This window comes from Papio anubis, chromosome 16 (assembly GCF_008728515.1).
Source record: "Papio anubis isolate 15944 chromosome 16, Panubis1.0, whole genome shotgun sequence".
NCBI classification, from domain to species: Eukaryota; Metazoa; Chordata; class Mammalia; order Primates; family Cercopithecidae; genus Papio; species Papio anubis.
Genome location: NC_044991.1, coordinates 12,095,358 through 12,118,165, shown reverse-complemented (window position 1 = coordinate 12,118,165; position 22,808 = coordinate 12,095,358). Strand labels below are relative to the sequence as shown.

The window sequence follows — 22,808 nt, the reverse complement described above, 5'->3', positions numbered from 1 at the left end:
CTGGGTGACTGAGTAAGACCCTGTCTCCAAAAATAAAAATACAGTTTGGGGACAATTGGGGAAATTTGAATTTGGATTAGATATTAGAGAAAGAAAGCAAATGGGGCAAAATGTGAATACTTGGTAAATGCCTGATGGCACATGCTTGTTCAGTGTACTATCAACTTTCTGAAAGGTTTTTCTAAGTAAAATAAAAATTTTGAAAAAGGCAGAAGACAGAGGAAAATGTCCATAATATGCTGCAAAGTGGGAAAAAATAGTTCTAAAAAACAGACTGACAATATGATTCTACTACTTTATTTAGTGATACAGATATATGGGCCCAGAAAAAAAAGACTGGAAGGATTTACGGGAAAATATTGGCAATGTGTATCTCTTGGTACTTTTATGTGGTTTTCCGGATCCTTTGTTTGCTTTCATTGAACACATAATGTTTTTGTAGTTAGAAAAAAAAAATAACAACAAAAAAAGCTCTGGTCTCTGTTATTAGGAGTTTATATTCTGACCACAAGAAAGCTGATTATGCTTATGATAGTTACAGGAAACCCCCCCGCCCCCACCAACCCATTTAAAAATGATGATGTGCTGCAAAAGATGAGTGCTGGAGCAATGGCATTCCCCAAAGCCCCTCCCATACCTGGAGAAGTTGTCTTGCAGTTCCTTTAGATGCTTGTCAAAATAATTCCATTCACTCCAGTGACGCTGGTACAACTGATTGAGGTTGTCTTTCCGCTTCTTCATGCTGCACAGGGTCTCGCTGATGACATCAGTATATGTTGGGGTGCAGTCAGTGGCTTCCGCTGTTAAGGAAATCCCCGTACTGTCGAACTTCGTTGACGCTGCATTATTAGTGGCATGAGCGCAGTGCATGGGGAGGAGGGGCATGGAGGACAGAGCAGGGAAAACGCCCTGCATTTCTGGATAAGATACTTGAAATCTGAGCAGGAAATGACTCTCCTGTTCTTTGACCATGTCCTACTTTGGAGGGAAGAGGCTATCCTATCTGTGGCCAGGCATTCTCTACCTAGGAATAAAGCCCTCCCCTGCCCCTGTGGATGGAAGGCAGGGCTAAGAAATACTTTTTTAGACTGTCATCTGAAATTCTTACTCTATTATCACAGCGGTGAATAGGAAGGGCTTCCAGCTTTCCTTTTCTCTCAGCCCAAGGCCTCATTCTCCATCTCATTTGTATATAAAAACATTCTCGGCCAGGCGCAGTGGCTCACACCTGTCATCCCAGCACTTTGGGAGGCTGAGGTGGGCGGATCATGAGGTCAGGAGATCAAGACCATCCTGGCTAACACAGTGAAACCCTGTCTCTACTAAAAAATAGAAAAAATTAGCCAGGCGTGGTGGGGGGCACCTGTAGTCCCAGCTACTCGGGAGGCTGATGCAGGAGAATGGTGTGAACCCAGGAGGCAGAGCTTGCAGTGAGCCGAGATCACGCCACTGTACTCCAGCCTGGGTGACAGAGTGAGACTATCTCAAAAAAAAAAAAAATTCTCCCTCTGCTCTGCCCTCCTTCCACCCCTTCTTGATTGATTAGAATCTCAGCTACACTTGCCACAAGCTGTGGGACCTCAGACAAGATAGCAGTCATCCTCTGTGCCTCCATTTCCATATCTGTAAAACAGAGATAATAATGCCCACTTTAGATGATGTGAATCATAATCGTGGTAGTTATTCATGTAGTATCAGCTGTATGCCATTTAATCCTCATCACAACACTACAAGTTTGGTATAACTATCCAAATTTTAGGAATGAATAGATAAAGATATTGAGCTTGGAGGTCGAGCTGTGCACATAAGACCTTAAAGCCAGTGGTTGCTAAACTGGGACTCAAATCTAAGGCTGTGTATCCCAACCCAGATTCCTTCCACTACACTAAACTGTCTTTAGAGAACAATGAAGTGATGTTTGGGAAAACATGTTGCAAGAAATAAAACACTATGAAATGTGAGTTTTTGTTACTACTCTCTCCCTATAGAACATGTAAGTAAGTTTGTGGACATGGAGTTCTATGCAGCAGACGATGCAAAGTTCTCCCTAGTTCATTACGAAACTCCTCCTGTTGGGGAGCTCAGTGTAGACGTGGATCATCTTAGCCCCTGTTATCTGCCAGGCACTAGCCTTTATCTCTGTTGTGTCTGTAATCTGCATAATAGCCCTATGAGGCAGGTACTCTTATCCCTATTTTACAGGTGAAAAAAATGACGCACAGAGAGAAGCTGGAACTTATCTCAAATCACTCAGTTTGCAGGAGAGTTGGTTCCTGAGTCCAGGTCTATTTGAACCAATAGACCAGTTTCATTCCAAATAGAACCCGTGTTCTCTGACTCCTATAGTAAGCTGCTAAGACTCAGGACGCCAACATATGCCACACTTATTTTCTTTTTTCTTTTTTTTTTTGAGATGGAGTTTCGCTCTTGCTGCCCAGGCTGGAGTGCAATGGTGCAATCTCGGGTCACTGCAACCTCTGCCTCCTGGGTTCAAGCGATTCTTCTGCCTCAGCCTCCCAAGTAGCTGGGATTATAGGCATGCACCACCAGGCCCAGCTAATTTCTTTTTTTATTTTTACTAGAGACAGGGTTTCATCGTGTTAACCAGGCTGGTCTCGAACTCCTTACCTCAGATGATCCGCTCATCTTGGCTCTCACAGTGCTGGAATTACAGGCATGAGTCACCACACCTGGCCAACCACACCTGTTTTCTTGAGATCTGAGCTTTCTATTCGATCTTTAGGATAAATGGCAACAGGGTCAGGGATTTGCTGATGGGTCTAAGGCAGGAGTGTGTCTGAGGAAGGTGTTAGATGAAACATACATGTGGACAACAAAATTCCTGGTCAGTACATACTCTGGGGTCAACGAGTGTCGGGGAAGCATTACTTGGTTTCAACGTATGTTAGAATACTGAGTTAGCACATTCATTCTGGTAGGTGGAAAGAGATTTTGCACACAAGGAAATTTGACACACCCCAGGGTCTCACGGCCAGTTCACAAGGCTGGCTCTAGATTTGGAACTAAGATGAGCACGATTCTGACCCTGAGGCTCGTACCACTGGCCGCCTCTGGCGAGTACACATGGTGTGCCAGGCGCTGTGCTCAGGCCTGGGTGCCGTCCCCTGACCTTTGCTTCTGGGAAGAGGACATGGGGGCCTGGAGCAGTGTGCACCCTGACCACAGTGACAAGGATATGGGGTGCTCATGGTCTTTTCCCTTCTGACTATCAACACATTCTTGCCGTGCTGCTGCAGACCGACGTAGTTCTGGAGAAAGTACACAATCAGAGGGCTCTTCCCATAAATGTTGAAGAGGTTTGAAGTCAGCTCAGGGCTTTTGCAGGCAGCACATGACTGAGGATGGAAGAAAAAGGAAAAATGAAGGATAAGGTTATTTTTACAGTATGTATTAAGAACTGGAAAGGCATCAAAGCACTCATGTGCTTTGATCCAGTCATTCCAGTTTTAGGATGCATCCTAAGAAAATTACTCAAAATAAAGAAAAAAAAAAGTCAAGGGGCAAATATGTCCACTGCAGAGATACTTACTGTATGTAACAAAAGATGAGAATAACTTAAATGTTCAAAGAGAAGATATTGATCTCTTTACCCAAAGGAATGGTATGCCACTATTAAAATGTTTATGAAGAGTTGATAACCTAAAACAGGTTTCAGGTATAAGAGTAAATTTTTAGGCCGGGCGCGGTGGCTCAAGCCTATAATCCCAGCACTTTGGGAGGCTGAGGCGGGCGGATCACGAGGTCAGGAGATCGAGACCATCCTGGCTAACACGGTGAAACCCCATCTCTACTAAAAATACAAAAAAATTATCTGGGTGTGGCGGCGGGCACCTGTAGTACCAGCTACTCGGGAGGCTGAGGCAGGAGAATGGCATGAACCCGGGAGGCGGAGCTTGCAGTGAGCCAAGATCGCATCACTGCACTCCAGCCTGGGTGACAGAGCAAGACTGTCTCAAAAAAAAAAAAAAGAGTAAATTTTTAAATACTGAGATGCAAAGTTTGATAGTGTTTTTATATGTGTGTGTGTATGTGTGTGTGTGTGTGTGTGTATATATATATATATTTTTTTTTAATTTTACTTTTGAGACTTATTCCCTGCAATGTGTTGCCCAGGCTGAGCGCAAGTGGCACAATCTCAGCTCACTTAAACCTCCATCTCCCAGATTCAGTCTCAATTCTCCTGCCTCAGCCCCAAGCAGTCAGATTGCACGCCACCTCATCTGTATTAATTTTTTGTATTTTTTAGTAGAGACAGGTTTCACCACAAGCTGGCCTAGCTATTCCAAACTCCTGACCTCAGGTAATTCAGCTCCTGCCCCTGGCCTCCCAAAGTGCTTGGATTACCTGAGTAGTGCCGGAGCCACTTCTCAGCCTGTCGATAGTGTTATATATCTATAGAAAAATAATTTAGTAAAAAGCTGCAGGTATGGAATTCTCACACCTGTAATCCCAGCACTTTGGGAGGTCAGAGGCAGGATTGGTAAGGTAGCCATCGTTGAGACCATGTCCTGAAGCAAACATGGTGGGAAACCATGTCTCTACTAAAAATACAAAGTGCACTAAATAAGTGCAGGGCAAGGCCTGTAGTCCCAGCTATGTGGAGGCTGAGGGAGGAGAACGCCGGAACCAGAGTGGAGGCTGGTGCGGAAACAGATTGTGCCACTGCATCCAGCCTGGTGACAGAAAGAGAATCTGTCTCAAAAAATTATCTAGTATAAAACAGATAGATGAGAGACTGGAAGGCTCTTACCAAAATGTTAATAATTCATTCAGCAAATATGTATTGAGTGATTACCATGTATAAATACTATTTTAGGTGCTGGAGATTCAGCAGAGAACAAGACAAATTCCAGCCCTTATTGAGTTTGCATTACAGGTGGTAGAAAACAATAAAAATAAATGAACAAATAAAAACATAACATGATATGATGAATACTAATAAGATCAAGCAGGCCAGGGTATGGAGAGTGGTAGGGAGGAGAGGACTGGGGTTCCATGGGGTGATCAGGGAAGGCTGTGAGGAGGTGAGATCCCAGGGATCCTGAATGCTGTGGGGGAGGGAGCCATGAGAAGGTCTATCAGGAGATGTTCCTGGCTAAGAGGACAGCAGGTGCAACAGATCCAGCCACGATATGTGCTTGGTATGGCTGAGGAGCAGAAATAGGGCGGCTCACAAGGGTGGGGGTCGGTGCAGAGGGAGCAGGCGCTGTGGTCATGGTGAGGAGCTGGGATCTTTTTTCTAAGGGTCATGGATGCCACTGGCAGATTCTGAGCTGGAGTACAACATAATCTGAGTAATCTGTGAAGGTCTCTTTGACTGTTGTGAGGAGAAGTGCCTGTGATGGGTGAGAACGGGTACAGAAGAGCAGTCAGGAGACCGCTGCAGCAGTTGGGGAATTTCTGATGGGGCTCAGGACTTGGTGGTTGCACACAAGGGGTGAAAAGTGAGCAAATTTACAACACATTATAAAGGAGAACTGGCAGGAGTTGCTGACAGACTCAACTCCACATGGGTGTGAGAAAGAGAAGAGTCTAGGGCGGCTCAGAGGGCTTGGGTGTCAGCTGCTCAGGTGGGACGATCTGGGGAGGAACAGGTTGGGGCGGTGGGAAAGTTGAGTCCCGTTTTGGATGCTATTTGAGATGCTAATAGACAGCCAGGAGCAAACAGATCAGAAAGAGAACAGGCTAGGGCCAAGAATGGTTTGTTTTCTTCTGCCTTTTTCCAAAAATGACAGTACTACTTTTGTGTGTGTGTGTGTGTGTTTTTTGTTTTGTTTTTTTTATACTTTAAGTTCTAGGGTTCATGTGCATAACGTGCAGGTTTGTTACATATGTATACTTGTGCCATGTTGGTGTGCTGCACCCATCAACTCCTCAGCACCCATCAACTCATCATTTACATCAGGTGTAACTCCCAATGCAATCCCTCCCCCCTCCCCCCTCCCCATGATAGGCTCCAGTGTGTGATGTTCCCCTTCCCGAGTCCAAGTGATCTCATTGTTCAGTTCCCACCTATGAGTGAGAACATGCAGTGTTTGGTTTTCTGTTCTTGCTATAGTTTGCTGAGAATGATGGTTTCCAGCTGCATCCATGTCCCTACAAAGGACACGAACTCATCCTTTTTTTATGGCTACATAGTATTCCATGGTGTTTATGTGCCACATTTTCTTAATCCAGTCTGTCACTGATGGACATTTGGGTTGTACTTTTGTGTTTAAAAAAAAATACATTTTATTTTGAAGCAGCAGTTATACCTTAATGGAACAAAAATTCCGCCTCATGAATAAAGGCTGCAGCAGTACCCAACCACACTATTTTCTAATCCTGTCCTAATGGGATAGGGTTGCATTTAATTAATCGTCTAATGGGATTGCTTCTGTCTCCAGCAAAGTTTCTCAACCTCAGCACTATTGACATTTGGGGCTGGATATTTCTTTGTTGTGGGAGGCTGTCCTGTGCATTGTAGGATGCTGAGGAGCATCCCTGGCCTCCCCCGATGTCCCTCTGCCCCCAGTTGTGACAACTAGAAATGTCTCTAGAGCTGGCCAAATGTCTCCCAGGGGACAAAATTGCCCCATTTGAGAACCACTATTCTAATAGCAAGATACCACTGGGATCACAGAGACCTGGAGTTAGTGGGGAATTTATAGATCATTTGGTCCAGTGACTCTGACACCCTGTCTCCTAATGGGGGCCATGCTGTGTCTGGTGGTCACCAGGGAAATGAGGGAAACAAGGAAAACTCAGTATGAGTCGAACAAGAAGTAAACTGATTCACTTTACGGACTTTTTAAATTTTTTGCTTTGTGATATTAATGACTTTCTTTATGAAATGCTACTGATGACAGACAGCATTTTGTTTTAATGAATTTACTTAGTGAAAACCTTTTTTTTTCAAAGTCTACGGAAGTCCAGCATCTAGGATCCACTAATGCAGTGCAACGTTTCTCTGAGGGTCATTCTTTTGGCAACCCAGTGTCCTTCCCCTTTCCTAACAGCCCCTGACGCTTTGTGTGTTTTTGGGGGGTGATCTGCCCTCTACTGCGTTTGGGCTTGAAGTCTTTTTGTTTGTTTGTTTTTGTTTTTTGTTTTTCAGACGAAGTCTCACTCTGTAGCCAGGCTGGAGTACAGTGGCATGATCTTGGCTTACTGCAACCTCCGCCTCCTGGGTTTAAGCGATTCTCCTGCCTCAGCCTCCTGAGTAGCTGGGACTACAGGCAAGTGCCACCACGCCCGTCTAATTTTTGTAATTTTAGTAGAGATGGGGTTTCACCATGTTGGCCAGGATGGTTTCGATCTCCTGACCTCATGATCCACCCGCCTTGGCCTCCCAAAGTGCTGGTATTACAGGCGTGAGCCACCGTGGCCAGCTGAGGGGGTTTTAAATCAGGTGTCTTGCTCCCCTGATGAGAGCCACAGGAGGGGTCTTCAGAGGCCTTCACAGGCTCTGGAGTCAGAATCTTCCTTTCACTTCCCCCACCCCAGACCCCTGCCACTCAGTTACAGCTCCTGGAATAGGCTGGCCATTCAAAACTTCTGCTCCTTGGATTCTGAGTTCTGAGTAGAGTGAAATATGGACTGAAAACATGTGGAGGTTCACCCATTCCAGAGATGTCACCTTGAAAAGATGGTTCGAGGGTTGCAACTACCTTGATGTTTCTGGGTCCTGGACTGATTCTCCAGACTCTTCAGTTACTCAATGTTCTTTCAGTTTTGGCTTAAGTTGGCCAGAGACAGCTTTGTTACTTATAAGCAAAGAAATGCAACTGATACACATCCTTTCAGTAATATTCTCAACAGGTAAGCGTACATTTTTGCTTCCCCAACTTTGGAGACACGGAACATGCTACCTTCGCAAACATCCAGTACCACTGTTCGTAAGTATCCGATTCCTCCCAGGCAGAAGGCAGGGTAGGGCGTTTGGGTATAGGGACCTGGGCATAGAAATGGGAAAGGCTGGCTCATACCCACATCACTAGGTAAAGAAGGAGCAATGGGCAAGGGAAGAGACAATCTGGAACATCTGATCTAAGGAGCAGATAGAAAGCAAAGCAGGAGGCCGGGCACTGTGGCTCACGCCTGTAATCACGGCACTTTGGGAAGCTGAGGTGGGTGGATCACTTGAGGTTGGGATTTCAAGACCAGCCTGGCCAACATGGCAAAACCCAGTCTCTACTAAAAATACAAAAATTAGCCGGGCATGGTGGCGCACACCTGTAATCCCAGCACTTGGGAGGCTGAGGTGGGAGAATTGCTTGAACCCAGGAGACGGACGTTGCAGTGAGCCGAGATCGTGCCACTGCACTCTAGCCTGGGCGACAGAGCAAGACGCTGTCTTAAATAAATAAATAGCAAAGCAGGAGCTAGCATTAAGGGGTTAGCATCAGAGATCTAGGATGAGGAATGGCTTGGTTTGAGAGCTAGAGCTGGAACAAAACCTAGCAGCCTGCAGCACAGCCAGATGCAAAGTGGGTTTGAAATGACAACTTGGACTCTTAGGAAGTTCTTTCTTACCTTAGATAAAAATCACACTGTCTGTAATTCCAGCCCGTCTTTCTCCAGGGTCACAGGTTACGTGACAGTCCTTAAAATATCTGAGGAGAGCCCTCAGGTCTTCTCCAAGTCTTGCCTTCTCCAACCTAAACATCTCCAGTGCCTCAAGGGCTCCTGAACGTGATTTGAGTCTGACTGTGCTCTCTGGACACATGTCAGATGGGGCCATAAAAAGTGGGACCATCTTCTCTCTTGCTCCAGGCTTTCATTTTGACATTTAGATAGTATTTTTCTGCCATAAAAATATTTATTTTTTTTACAAAATAAATTAATGCTCATTGTGAAAAATTCACATAATCTAGAGATGTAAAAGAAAAAGCTTTCCTCATCTCCACTCATATTTCTTAGCAATAAACACTGTTAATATTTTTCGGTGTATCTTTCCAAGCCTTCTCACAGGCACATACTGACTTTATACCAAAAACATACTTCAAAAATAAAGATGGAATCATCCTATATACAATGTTTTACAACTTTAATTTTCACCCACTAACTACATTGCTTGTAATATTTCCTTGATTAATTTTATTGCATTATTATTATTATTTGAGACTGAGTCTCGCTCTATCCCCCAGGCTGGAGTGAAGTGGCACAATCTCAGCTCACTACAACCTTCGCCTCCTGGGTTCAAGTGATTCTCGTGCCTCAGCCTCCCAAGTAGCTGGGATTACTGATGCCTGCCACCATGGCCAGCTAATTTTTGTATTTTTTTAGTAGAGACAGGGTTTCATCATGTTGGCCAGGCTGGTCTCAAACTCCTGACCTCAAATGATCTGCCCTCCACGGCCTCCCAAAGCGCTGGGATTACAGGAGTGAGCCACTGTACCTGGCCATTTTCTTGATTAACTTTAGATGTCATTGGCTGACAGTCTTTCATATCAGGTGTAAATCTTCCTCACCGTTTTTCATAGCAGCAGAATATCCTTATTATGGACACTTCACAATTTACCTATTTATCTATTGAAATTGAAGCTTTCTACGATGTCTGCTGGTACAGATTAATGCTGTAAGGGATAGCCTTGTAATGAACATTTCTACATGACAGATTATTAAAAGAATTACCAGGTCATAGGTGTATTTAAAAATTTTAAAGGGTACCCTAAACTCATGACAAAACATCTAAAAATGCAATATACATATTTTTAAAAACCCTTGGCCAGGCATGACGACTCACACCTGTAATTCCAGCACTTTGAGAGGCTGAGGTGGGCAGATCACGAGGTCAGGAGTTCCAGACCAGCCTGACCCCCATCTCTACTAAAAATACAAAAATTAGCCGGGCATGGTGGTGTGAGCCTAATCCCAGCTACTCAGGAGGTTGAGGCAGGAGAATCGCTTGAACCTGGGAGGTGGAGGTTGCAGTGTAACTGAGATCACACCAGTGCACTCCAGCCTACACAACAGAGCGAGATTCTGTCTAAAAAAATAATAATAAATCCTTTAAAAAGGAGTCTAGGCCAGGCGTGGTGGCTCATATCTGTAGTCCCAGCACTTTGAGAGGCTGAGGCAGGTGGATCACTTGAGGTCAGGAGTTTGAGACCAGTCTAGCCAGCATGGTGAACCCCATCTCTACTAAAAATACAAAAAACTTAGCTGGGTGTGGTGGTGTGCACCTGTAAGCCCAGCTACTCGGGAGCATGAGGCGGAATCACTTGAACCTGGGAGGCGGAGGTTGCAGTGAGCCAAGATTGAGCCATTGAATTCCAGCCCTGGCAACAGAATGAGACTGGGTCTCAAAAAAAAAAAAAAAAGGAGTCTGGGGGATATAAACAAATTGTCTTAACTGGTACCATAATTCACTGCAGGGAGGGGCTGTCTTTCCTTGGGAAACATGGAACAAGCCACTTGGTGAGCAGGTGAGAGCCTCTAGAGTGAGTGAAGGCAAGGGAAAGCTTCTGCCCTGCACTAGATGTGAACAGGAGTTTGGATGGAAGAAAGAAGGGGAGAGAGGAAAGTGGAGAGGACTGGAGGAGGATGCCCTGTGAAATGGTTGAATGGCTAAAGGATTTTTAAGAAGGGCAAGTGATACTCACTTTATTTTATTTTGATTGATTGATTGATTGATTGACTGATTGATGGCATTTTGCTCTTGTTGCCCAGGCTGGAGTGCAATGGCATGATCTCGGCTCACTGCAACCTCCGTCTCCTAGGTTCAAGAGATTCTCATGTCTCAGCCTCCCAAGTAGCTAGGATTACAGATGTGTGCCACCACATCTGGCTAATTTTTGTATTTTTAGTAGAGATAGGGTTTCATCATGTTGGTCAGGCTGGTCTCGAACTCCTGACCTCAGGTGATCCATCCGCCTCGGCCTCCCAAAGTGCTGGGATTACAGGCGTGAGCCACTGCACCTGGCCTATTTATTTATTTTTTTGAGGCAGAGTCTCACTCTGTCTCCCAGGCTGGAGTGCAACGGCGCGATCTCGGCTCACTGCAACCTCCACCTCCTGGGTTCAAGTGATTCTCCTGGCTTAGCCTCTCAAGTAGCTGGGATTACAGGCACCTGCCACCATGCCTGGCTAATTTTTGTATTTTTAGTAGAGGTGGGGTTTCGCCATGTTGGCAAGGCTGGTCTCGAACTCCTGACCTCAGGTGATCTGCCCACCTCGACCTCCCAGAGTGTTTGGATTACAGGTGTGAGCCACCACACCCCACCAACTAATATTAATTTTAAAATTATTTGCATTACTGTGGGCTGGGAGTGGTGGCTCATGCCTGTAATCCCTTTGGGAGGCCAAGGTGGGCTAATCATTTGAGGTTAGGAGTTCGAGACCAGCCTGACCAACATGGCTAAACCCCATCTCTACTAAAAATACAAAAATTAGCTGGGCATGGTGGCACACGCCTGTAATCCCAACTACTTGGGAGACTGAGGCAGCAGAATAGCTTGAACCCAGGAGGTGAAAGCTGCAGTGAGCCAAGATTGCACCACTGCACTCCAGCATGGGCAATGCAACAAGATTGTCTCAAAAAAAAAAAAAATTATTCGCATTCCTGTGATATGGGCACCCCCTCCTTATCTCTTTAAACTTCAGTAAAGTCTTCCATTCTTCCATATACACAAATACATGCACACAGAGGCCTTGTGTGAGTGGTTTTTGCAAAAATCAGAAGAGGTGAGTTCCACATTAGGGCTGATGCAGTTAGTATGTACATAGCGTATGCAGGACAGATAAGGAGCTTAGTGCCAGGAAAACATCAGGCCCCCAGAGTTCACAAACATATTTGAGAGGGTAATAGACTTCAAACAAATTAGACAACAAATGCTTAAGCCAATCTTTAGCTAAATTCCAAGGAATAGAGTGACCCCTGGTGATAACTGGGGGGTTACGTGAGTAAATATTTTATTGAGAATAGGTGATAATATAAAATACTGGGAAAAAATTGGGGAAGATGTTTTATATAATCTTAGAATGGTAAAATGCTTAGCAAGAAATCTAGAAGCCATAAGAGACTACTAAATATGACTATAATAATTAAAAACTTCTAACATAAAACACCGCAATTAAAGTCAAAAGATTAGCCTGGGGGTGGTGGCTCATGCCTGTAATCCCAGCACTTTGGGAGGCTGAAAGGGGTGGATCACCTGAGGTCGCGAGTTCGAGACCAGCCTGACCAACACGGTGAAACCCCGTCTCTATCAAAAATACAAAAATTAGCCAGGTGTGGTGATGCACGCCTGTAGTCCCAGCTACTAGGGAGGCTGAGACACGGGAATCACTTGAACCCAGGAGGCGGAGGTTGCAGTAAGCTGAGATGGCACCACTGCACTCCAGCCTGGGTGACAGACTGAGACTGTCTCAAAAAAACAAAAACAAAAAACAAGAAATCTACATTGCTCGTGGTACTTGGCCCAAATTCTATGGCTGACTCCCTTCCTAGCTGGTGCCTGGGGAAGCTCCCAAACCTCTCACCCTGTTCTGGTCCCACTACACAAGACTGAAGTTCCATTGACATAAACTACCACCCACTGAGGTTTGTGGGGAAAGGGAAGAGGAGAGAATGATGCTAGTGACTTTCCTGTGCTAGGCACTGCGCTGCAGGGAAGGCTCAGTGGTTGAGAGCTCAGGCTCAGAGACAGGCAGATCTGCATGCAAATCTTGATTTTATCACTTATTTGCTTTTTATTTATTTATTTATTTATTTATTTATTTATTTATTTATTTATTTATTTTGAGACAGAGTCTTACTCTGTTGCCCAAGCTGGAACGCAGTGGCACGATCTTGGTTCACTGCAATATCCACCTCCCAGGTTCAAGCGATTCTCCTGCCTCAGCCTCCCGATTAGCTGGGATTATAGGCATGCCACCATGCCCAGCTAATTTTTGTATTTTTTAGTAGAGACAGCGTTTCACCATGTTGGCCAGGCTGGTCTCAAACTCCTGACCTCAAGTGATCCACCTGTGTCGGCCTCCCAAAGTGCTGGGATGACAGGCATGAACCACTGCATCTGGCCTTGTTTTATTATTTTTTTTTACTTTTAATATCACTTATTTGCTTTGTAATATGTGACAAATTGGGTACCTGCTCCCAGCATCACTTTGCTCATTAATAAACTGAGAATAACAATAGTAACTATCTCAGAGGGCTGTGACAGTAAAAGAAAATGCACTGTTTGCATAAGGTTTGGCATAGTACCTGGCATTTAGTAAATATTCATTAAATGTTATTTCTCATTTTCTTACATCTCTCACCCCCTTTGGAATCACCTTTACTATTAAATTTCCAATCATGTGCTCACCTTTTTAGGAAACATATTCTCACATTCTCTCCCTTCTGATATCCTCTTGACTTCTTGTGTAGGTTTCTTCAAGACCAGGGCCTGAGAATGATGCTCTGTCAATGTGACATTAGCAAGAAATGACCATTAGGTTCAAGCGAGTCTCATGCCTCAGCCTCCTGAGTAGCTGGAATTACAGGTGTGTGCCACCACACCCAGTTAAATTTTGTAGTTTTAGTAGAAACGGGACTTCGCCATGTTGACCAAGCTGGTCTCAAACCCCTGGACTCAAGTGATCTGCCCACCTCGGCCTCCCACAGTGCTGAGACTACAGGCGTGAGCCACTGTGCCCGGCCAAAGCAGCGTTTAGAGGGAAGCCTGTAGCCTTAAATAAATGCTCATATTAGAAAAGAAGGTCTCATTTCGTTCAGTTCAAATATTTTCTAATTTCCCTTGGCAACTCCTCTTTGACACATGAGTCTTCGTGAATTGAATATATACGTAAGCTCTGGGGGACTTGCAAAGCTTCCTACAAATATTTACCTCTATTTAGAGCCCTGGCTAAACCTCTTGATCAGTAGTCCCCAAGCTTTTTCTTTAACAGTTTTATTGGGACATAATTCACATACTAACTTCTCTGAGCATCCATTTCTCCCTCAAGAAAAAGAATAAAGTTTAAATAACAATAATGATGTGAAATAACCTAGGATGATACTTAAGAGCTCCTGTTCTGTGTTTTCTTATATTCTGTATTTGTCTATTTGCCATCCATTAATTACAGGGCTAGACTAACAGAGTTGCTAATATACGTCTCCTACAATCCAGAGGCCACACTTTGAACCCACTCTTTTATCTAACTCACACACCAAGCCAACTAGGGACAGCCCCTCTGCCCCAGAGCCCGCTGGAATTATTCAACCCAGCCAACTCTAAACTTTTTTTTTTGAGACAGGCTCTCACTGTCACCCAGGCTAGAGTGCAGTGGCTCAATCGTGACTCACTGTAGCCTCAATCTCCCGGACTCAAGTGATCCTCTCACCTCAGCCTCCTGAGTAGCTCGGACTACAGGTGTGCACCCCCATGTCCAGCTAATTTAAAAATTTTTTTGTAAAGACAGGGTCTCGCTATGTTACTCAGGCTGGTCTCGAACTTCTGGGCTCAAGCAACTCTCCTGCCTCAGCCTCCCAAAGTGTTGGGATTACAGGTGTAAACCGCTGCACCCAGCTAATCCTAAACTGGTTACCGTACCTTGCTTTGTCTTTCCTGCTGAAACTTCAAAAAAGAGTGTGGCCTGTCCACTCCCCAGGCTCCTTTCTGCCTCCTGGTCAGCACTGGTGCTTCCCGCTGTGTCCCTGCACGGTGTGCTGAGTTTAATGTTACTCGCAATTTCTAGAGGGAATTTCCAGGGGAATTGCGAGTAACATGAAACTTTTCTTTCAATGGCACTGACCTCTCTGTACTATCACTCAGTCACCAATATAAATTAAGATCTGGGTGCAAATTAGTTCTAACCTTAGTAATTACTGGTTTCTGATGGGGGAGAGAAGCAGTCATCATGTCTTAAATTTATTTTCTTCCAGTGTCAACAACCTCTCTTCCCCACAGATATTAGCATTGTGCTGACCTCATCACCACAAAAGTGGAACTTAATCAGTGCTTAGGCCGGGCGAGGTGGCTCACGCCTGTCATCTCAGCTCTTTGAGAGGCCGAGGCGGGAGGATCACAAGGTCAGGAGTTCGAGACCAGCCTGGCCAACATGGTGAAACACCCGTCTCTACTAAAAATACAAAAATTAGCCAGGCGTGGTGCCACATGCCTGTAGTCCCAGCTACTTGGGAGGCTGAGGCAGGAGAATCACTTGAACCTGGGAGGCAGAGGCTGCAGTGAGCTGAGATCGTGCCACTGCACTCCAGCCTGGGCGACAGAGTGAGACTTTGTCTCAAAAATAAATAAATAAATAATCAGTGCTCACTGAACTGAAAGACAATTACATCCTTTCATAAAATATTACTTGGTGCCAAGCCCTAGGCTGGCACCCCAAGTATAAAGTAGGGTAGCAAATTCTGTTCAAACGAACCCAAGAAACCAGCGTTTTGGAGATAATAGCTAAGCCAAAAGCCTACATTTCCCTTTTTGGTAGTCAATATACCTTTTGCAGTATTCTGTGTTCGTAAGCTTTTTTCTGAGTTCTGCTTGGCCGAAGAGGCTTTTTCATGGGGTGAATTTGCACTAAAAAACTTCAGGAGACAAAAGAGAAAGAGAGGGAGAAAGAGAGAAACAGAGAGAGAGAGAACAAAATAAAATTGGTAGTGAGAGAAATACAAAAAAGTAATACATGCAATTTCTTTGCTATTTCTTATTGTTCTCAGCAAAGGAACATGCAGAACCAGACCCTTCCGGTCCTCCCAGGAGCATGGCAGACAGCAGTGGCTGATGTGGAGAACACATGGGCTGGGGACCCAGGCTAACCAGGGCTCCAGTCCCAATTCTCTCACTCAACAGCCAGTGATCTGGGGCAAGTCATCAAACCTCTTTACCACCTTGGTTTCCTTGTAGGATTAAGTCAGTGAATGCATGCAAATTACAGGAGTGCTCACGGTGAGTGCTCCAAAAACACTGCCATCATCCTTGATGCAATCACCTTTTCCAGCAAATGTTTCACTGGGCAAATACTAATGTGTCTGCACTAGGCAAACACTGAAATCTAGCCCCTGGCTTGAGGAGTTTCCAGGGGAAATAACAGGAAATGGACAGTTACACTGAAGTGTGGAAAGCATCTCATATTTGTTATAGAGAGGCAAAAGAAGTTAGGATTCTGTTTGAATGTGACAGAGACTCAAAATAACAGTGGCTCAAAATAGGTAGAAATTTCTCTTCCACCAGCCTGGGCAACATAGTGAGACCTTGTCTACAAAAAAAAAAAAAAAAAAAAAAAAAATTAGCCAAGCACGCTGGTGTGTACCTGTAGTCCCAACTACCTGGGAGGCTGAGGTGGGAGGATTGCTTGAGCCTGGAAGGTTGGGGCTGCAGTGAGCCATGACTGTGCCACTGTACTCTAGCCTGGGCAACAGAGCAAAACTCTGTCTTTAAATAAGTAAATATAAATACATTTCTCTCCCACATAAAAGTCTGAAGGCGGGCAAGCCTGGGCTTATATAGTGTTTCTAAGCACTGGTGGTGCTAAGTCCTCAGGGATTCTGACTTCTTTTTTTTTTTTTTTTTGAGATGGAATCTTGCTCTGTTGCTTAGGCTGGAGTGTAATGGCACGATCTCAGCTCACTGCAACTTTTGCCTCCTGGGTTCAAGCAATTCTCTTACCTCAGCCTCCCAAGTAGCTGGGATTACAGGTGTCTGCCACCACGCTCAGCTAATTTTTGTTCTTTTATTGGAGATGGGTTTTCACCATGTTGGCCAGGTTGGTCTCGAGCTCCTGACCTCAAGTGATCCACCCGCCTTGGACTCCCACAGTGCCGGGATTATAGGCATGAGCCACTGTGCCAGGACATACTCTGACTTCTTCCAGTGCACAGTTCCAGCTTTCATAAATAAGACCCTTGTTCCTTTTTTTTTTTTTTGAGATGGCATTTTGCTCTTGCTGCCCCGGGTGGAGTACAATGGCACGATCTTGGCTCACTGCAACCTCCGCCTCCTGGGTTTGGTGATACTCCCTGCCTCTCCAGCCTCCCAAGTAGCTGGGATTACAGGTGTGTGCCACCACACCTGCTTCTTTTTTTTTTTTTTTTTTTTTGAGAGGCGGAGTCTGGCTCTGCCCTTAGACTGGAGTGCAGTGGCGGATCTCAGCTCACTGCAAGCTCCGCCTTCGGGTTCACGCCATTCTCCTGCCTCAGCCTCCCGGTAGCTGGGACTACAGGCGCCCGCCACAGCGCCCGGCTAGTTTTGTATTTTTTAGTAGAGGCGGGGTTTCACCCCGTGTTAGCCAGGATGGTCTCGATCTCCTGACCGTGATCCGCCCGTGCAGAGGCCTCCCAAAGTGCTGGGATTACAGGCTTGAGTACAGCCCGGCCTTAGGCATGTTTTGGGAGAACATGTTCACCATGTTGGCCAGGCTGGTCTCAAACTCCTGACCTCAGGTGATCTGCCCGACTTGGCCTCTCAAAGTGCTGGGATTACAGGTGTGAGCCACCGCGCCCAGGCAAGATCCTTGTTCTTAGGGTCCAAGGAGGCATCTGGAGCTCCTGCCATCACATTCACATTACAGGCAGCAGGAGGGAGGAAAGGACAAAGAGATAAAGCTGTTTTTTAAGGAAGGTTTCCAGAAACTGCCACACAACACATCCACTTACATCTCATTAACTAGATCTTAGTCATGTGGCCGCACATAGAGGTAGGGGAGGCCAGGAAATACAATCTTTATTTCGGCCAGGTACATGCCCAGCAAAAAATCAGAGGTTTTCTTTTCACAGGTGAAGGGGACAACAGATATTGGGAAACAACTCATAGTTGGCCACAAGCAGTATGAGGAGAATATCACGGGCAGCTAGAGCGCAGAACGCTGGATTCTGTCTGGGCGAGAGCTGGAGGGCTTCCAAGCAGAGAAGACACTCGCATTCTGTCTTTAAGGATGAGTAGGAGGTTGGCAATGTTAGACAGATGGCCCACCAAGTGGCAGACAAGCAGTCCACCAGCCTCAACAACAACCGTTCGCTTTTATAGAAATGTGATATTTGAATGGGCAGGAGAAAGCAGAAAGGACTTCCCAGACATCATGCAGCTGGCTGTCCAAAAGCTACTGATTTTTATAGTGTTGAGGTGGTTGCAGGGAAAACACTCCCAGGGCTCAATGAAGCATCAGTGCTCATTCTTTTTCTTTTCTTTTCTTTCTTTCTTTTTTTTTTTCTTGAGGTGGAGTTTCACTCTTGTGGCCCAGGCTAGAGTGCAATGGCACGATCTCGGCTCACTGCAAGCTCCACTTCCCGGGTTCAAGAGATTATCCTGTCTCAGCCTCTCGAGTAGCTGGGACTACAGGCACCCGCCACCACGCCCAGCTAGTTTTTTGTATTTTAGTAGAGAGGGGGTTTCGCCATATTGGCGAGGCTGGTGTCGAACTCCTGACCTCAGGTGCTCTGCCCGCCTTGGCCTCCCAAAGTGCTGGGATTACAGGCATGAACCACAGCACCTGGCCGTCTTTTTTTCTTTTTTTTTTTTAAAGAGACAGTGTCTTACTCTGTCACCCAGGCTGTAGTGCAGTGGTACGATCACAGCTCACTGCAGCCTCAAACTCCCGGGCTCAAGTGAATCTTCTGCTTCAGCCTCCTGAGGAGCTGGGTCCACAGGCATGTACCACCACACCTGGCTAATTAAAAATATACATATTTTTGGTAGAGACAGGGGGTCTCACTATGTTGCCCAGGTTGGTCTCAAACTCCTGGACTCAAGCCATCCTCCCACCTTAGTCCCCCAAAATGTTAGGATTACAGGCCTGAGCCACCACTCCTGGCAAGGCTCATTCTTTTTTTTTTTTTTTTTTGAGACGGAGTCTCGCTCTGTTGCCCAGGCTGGAGTGCAGTGGCCGGATCTCAGCTCACTGCAAGCTCATCCAGGCTCATTCTTAACAGGCCTCAGAGAGGTCTGCAGTGGAGCAGAGAACAGTGCAGGGGATTTGCCTGGGTTTCAGTGACTAGACCCTGCTACTTGCTGGAGAGGCAGCTTGCTGATGCAGAAAGAGCTCAGACTGACAGTGTCCTGACATCAGCTGAGGTCAGCTGTGTGGCCTGGGGCAAGCCATTCACCCCCTCAGTCTATTACTTCCTTTGTCAAATAAAGATAAGAAGTAATAATGACCCACCTTGCAGGGCTGATGTAAGGACTAGAGAAGATATATGCAAAGAAAACTTGAACATGGGAGGCCGAGGTTGCGGTGAGCTGAGATTGCGCTATTGCACTCTAGCCTGGGCAATAAGAGCAAAACTCCATCTCAAAAACAAAACAAAACAAAACACCCTGAACATGGTGGACTCCCCATAGAGACCATGCCCTTCCACTTAGAAAGTACTTTCCTGGGCCGGGCGTGGTGGCTCACGCCTGTAATCCCAGCACTTTGGGAGGCTGAGGAGGGCCAATCACGAGGTCAGGAGTTTGAGACCATCCTGACCAACATGGTGAAAACCCGTCTCTACCAAAAATAAAAAAATTAGCTGGGGGTGGCGGTGGGCACCTGTAACCCCAGCTACTCGGGAGGCTGAAGTAGGAGAATCACTAGAACCCAGGAGGCAGAGGTTGCAGTGAGCCAAGATCACGCTACTGCACTCCAGCCTGGGTGACAGGGTGAGACTCCATCTCAAAAAAAAAAGTACTTTCCTGTCCATTCTCTCATGTTGTGACCAGCCACCACCCCATGGGTGTATGAGGCAAGGTGATTATCATAAGGGTTGGGGGTAAACCAAGACTGTTCTAAGACCCCCTGTCCCACCACAGCATAGAGGAGAGGGAACTGTTCTAGCCCACCTGGCCACCCAGCTGCTCAGATTCAGCACGCTGAGGGCTCAGTTGTTACTGTACAGTGTTGGAGGGGGAGCCTATATTTGAGCTACTATGAGATATAATCTAGGGATGCCTAGAAATGTCTGGGTGGGGAGACAGCTGCACAGACCTGGAATTAGCAGGTATGGACACGAGCTGGAGAAATCTGAGTCATTATTGTTAAGGACACTGACTATATCTATGCTGTGGAACTTGGGAAAATTCTGGTTAAATTAGTAGGTATTCTGACAAGACATAACTAAACGACAATCTCTGGGACCTTGGTTACCCCTAGATTGAATCTATAAGAATGAATACCAGTCATGATGCCCATTTTGTGGATAAAAACATGGAGGCCTAGATTTGCCTCAAGGCATGTAACTGATAGGAGGCATCACCTAGATGCCTAGGTCTTGGTGCCTAGGTCTCCTGGCACCAAGTCCAGAGAAGGCCAGTACCATACCCCAGTGCCTTTGCCTGTGGCTCCACAGTGGTCATGCACTCATAGTTCCCAAATTTTGGCTTGGGTAGAAATTGTTCTCTCTGTAAGCCAGGCCTCTCCTCCAAAGTCCCGTCTTGTATATCTACCTACTTGGCATCTATCTTCATTTGCACTTTTCATAGGCATCTTAAAAAGTTAACAAGTTCAAAGTTGAACTCTTGATAGCTTTCCGCTAACTCAAACCCTACACTGTCCATCTCGGTAAATGGCACCATTCGGATGCTGAAGCTGCACACCTGGGAGGCAACCTTCAACTCCGTCCTTTCTTCCCCCACTTCTCCTCCCCGCTCTCAAAGCCATCGCACTAGCAAGTGTTGAAAGATCCATCTCCCAATGTGTCAGGTCTGTCTGCTTCTTGCCACCTTCTATATTTGTCATTTAGACAAATACAGAAGCCTCGCAGCTGGTCTTCTGTGCCCCTCCAACACATCCTCCATATTCAAAAGACAGTGTGATCTTTAAAAAATACAAATCACACCATGTCATCCCTAATGTAATGAGTTCTCATGGCACTTCAATTATATCCATATTCATGTTGCTTTCTATGATGCTTATAACTCTGCAGCATCCAGCCCTGTCTACCTCCCAGCCTTGGCTTGTGCCTCTCTTCTCCTCACTCTCTGGGGTACAGTATTGGCCTTCTCTGTTTCCTGAACACTCGAGCTCTTTTCTACCTGCCTCGGGGCCTTTGCACATGCTGTCCCTTCTTCCTGGAAGGTTCTGCCATTTACTCTTCCAATGGCTGACTCCTCATCTCTTGGTTCTCAGCTCAAATGGCATCTTCTGGGGTCATTACTTGTTACATGTGTGATTTTTTTTCTTCACATATGTGAGACCCATTCCCAAGGTAAAAGACTTAAGTTGCAGCTGGCGTGCAGATATTTCACCTAGGCTCTACCTGCAGATACACCGCCCCTGCCTGAGACTTCAAGATGGAAATGAGCAATGGGGAGGAAATGGGAAGCATGTGGACTCCAGTTTTTAGAGAGGCTGTTAACAGGAGCAACTGGTTTTTCAAGGAGCAGAGTAGAACTTTTAACATCCAGTCCTCAGTCATACTGGCACACAGTGGCACACCTTGGCAGAGGCACTATGGTTTGGGCATCATTCTTGGTAGCATGGCCTCTGAAGCTAACACAGAGGGTCTTCCAGGGGAGCTGTGCGCCTTTAATGCATTTCTTTCTGCTTAAACTAGCTGGAGTGGATTCTATGGTTTGCAACTGAGAACTTTGATGATGATTCCTCCTTACAGAAGCCTTCCTTCACTGTTTTTTTTTTTTTTTTTTTTTTTGGCTCTACAAAAACTCTACCAAAAAAAAAAAAAAAAAATCTTTTGCCTCAGCCTCCTGAGGAGCTGGGTCCACAGGCATGTACCACCACACCTGGCTAATTAAAAATATTTATATTTTTGGTACAGACAGGGGATCTCACTATGTTGCCCAGGTTGGTCTCAAACTCCTGGGCTCAAGCCATCCTCCCACCTTAGTCCCCCAAAATGTTTGTTTGTTTGTTTTCCCCCCTGCAAGGACCTAGGTCCAAGGTCCCAGCCCAGGGATGTCCTTGGACCCTGACAATGCAGTTTCTAGCCATCTCATCATCTTCCCAGAGACAAAGCTCAGGATCCTGATACTACATGTTTGCACCTGACATATATAATGGGGGAAGGTGTGTACAACTGGGTTTCACAGATGCTGGGAGTCCCTGAAACGTATGCCTTCCTGGCTCAAAGACATCCTTTTTCTTAATCTCCAGCTGTGTTTCTCTAGGTACCACCCTTGTATAAGATGATAAGAGCTAATGTTTATTGAGCTCTTACTCTGTGCTATGCTGTTTGTTGAGTGCTTGCGTATAAGATCACATTTAATGCCCACATTGTGACTGATTTCTTTAGGTACCCATTTTACTGATAAGAAAACTGAGGTTCAGGGAGATGAAATGACTCATCTAAGAGCTAGAATTCTTTTTTTTTTTTTTTTGAGACAGGGTCTCGCTCTGCTGCCCAGGCTGGAGTGCAGTAGTGGAGTGCAGCTCACTGCAACCTCTGCCTCCTAGGTTCAGGCAATTCTCGTGCCTCAGTCCCCCAAGTAGCTGGGACCACAGGTGCGTGGCACTACGCCTGTCTACTTTTTGTGTTTTTAGTAGAGACAGGGTTTCACCATGTTGGCCAGGTTAAGAGCTAGGATTCTAATTCATGCCTAATTTGATAGTCTGGTCTCTCCACTATATACCACTTCTCCAGGTTTAGGACATGGGGAGCTAGGAAAGGGGGACGCAGAGCTGAGCCACTGTACAAAGAGAGGCAGAGGAGAAGATCCTGCCTGCTGCTCTTTTCATCTTTCTGGTGTTCTCTCTCCCTATCATGTTCTCCCTCAGATTCCATTTCCTAAAACTTTTCTATCTTTAAAAATACTTATTAAATGAACAAATGACTCAGTCTCTAATAGGTAGGTGTCCTAATTTATAGCTGGGTCTCATAGCAGGAGCCAGCTCTGTGGTTAGATACTTTTTCATTTCCACTGTGCAAATCCCTAACA

General features: G+C 45.7%; 1 protein-coding gene across 7 annotated transcripts in view; it reads right to left on the bottom strand.

Moving 5' to 3' along the window:
- FAM227A (family with sequence similarity 227 member A) overlaps nucleotides 1–22,808 on the bottom strand; it is a 72,744-nt gene that overhangs the window by 9,493 nt on the left and 40,443 nt on the right. For all 7 annotated transcript variants that reach the window (XM_031656305.1, XM_031656306.1, XM_031656302.1 and 4 more), the window contains 4 exons: nucleotides 15,442–15,529; nucleotides 13,314–13,408; nucleotides 3,199–3,356; nucleotides 638–790 (listed from right to left, as the gene is read on the bottom strand). In XM_031656305.1, coding sequence (XP_031512165.1) covers nucleotides 638–790; nucleotides 3,199–3,356; nucleotides 13,314–13,408; nucleotides 15,442–15,529 — 494 coding nt within the window. The remainder of the gene's footprint in view (nucleotides 1–637; nucleotides 791–3,198; nucleotides 3,357–13,313; nucleotides 13,409–15,441; nucleotides 15,530–22,808) is intronic.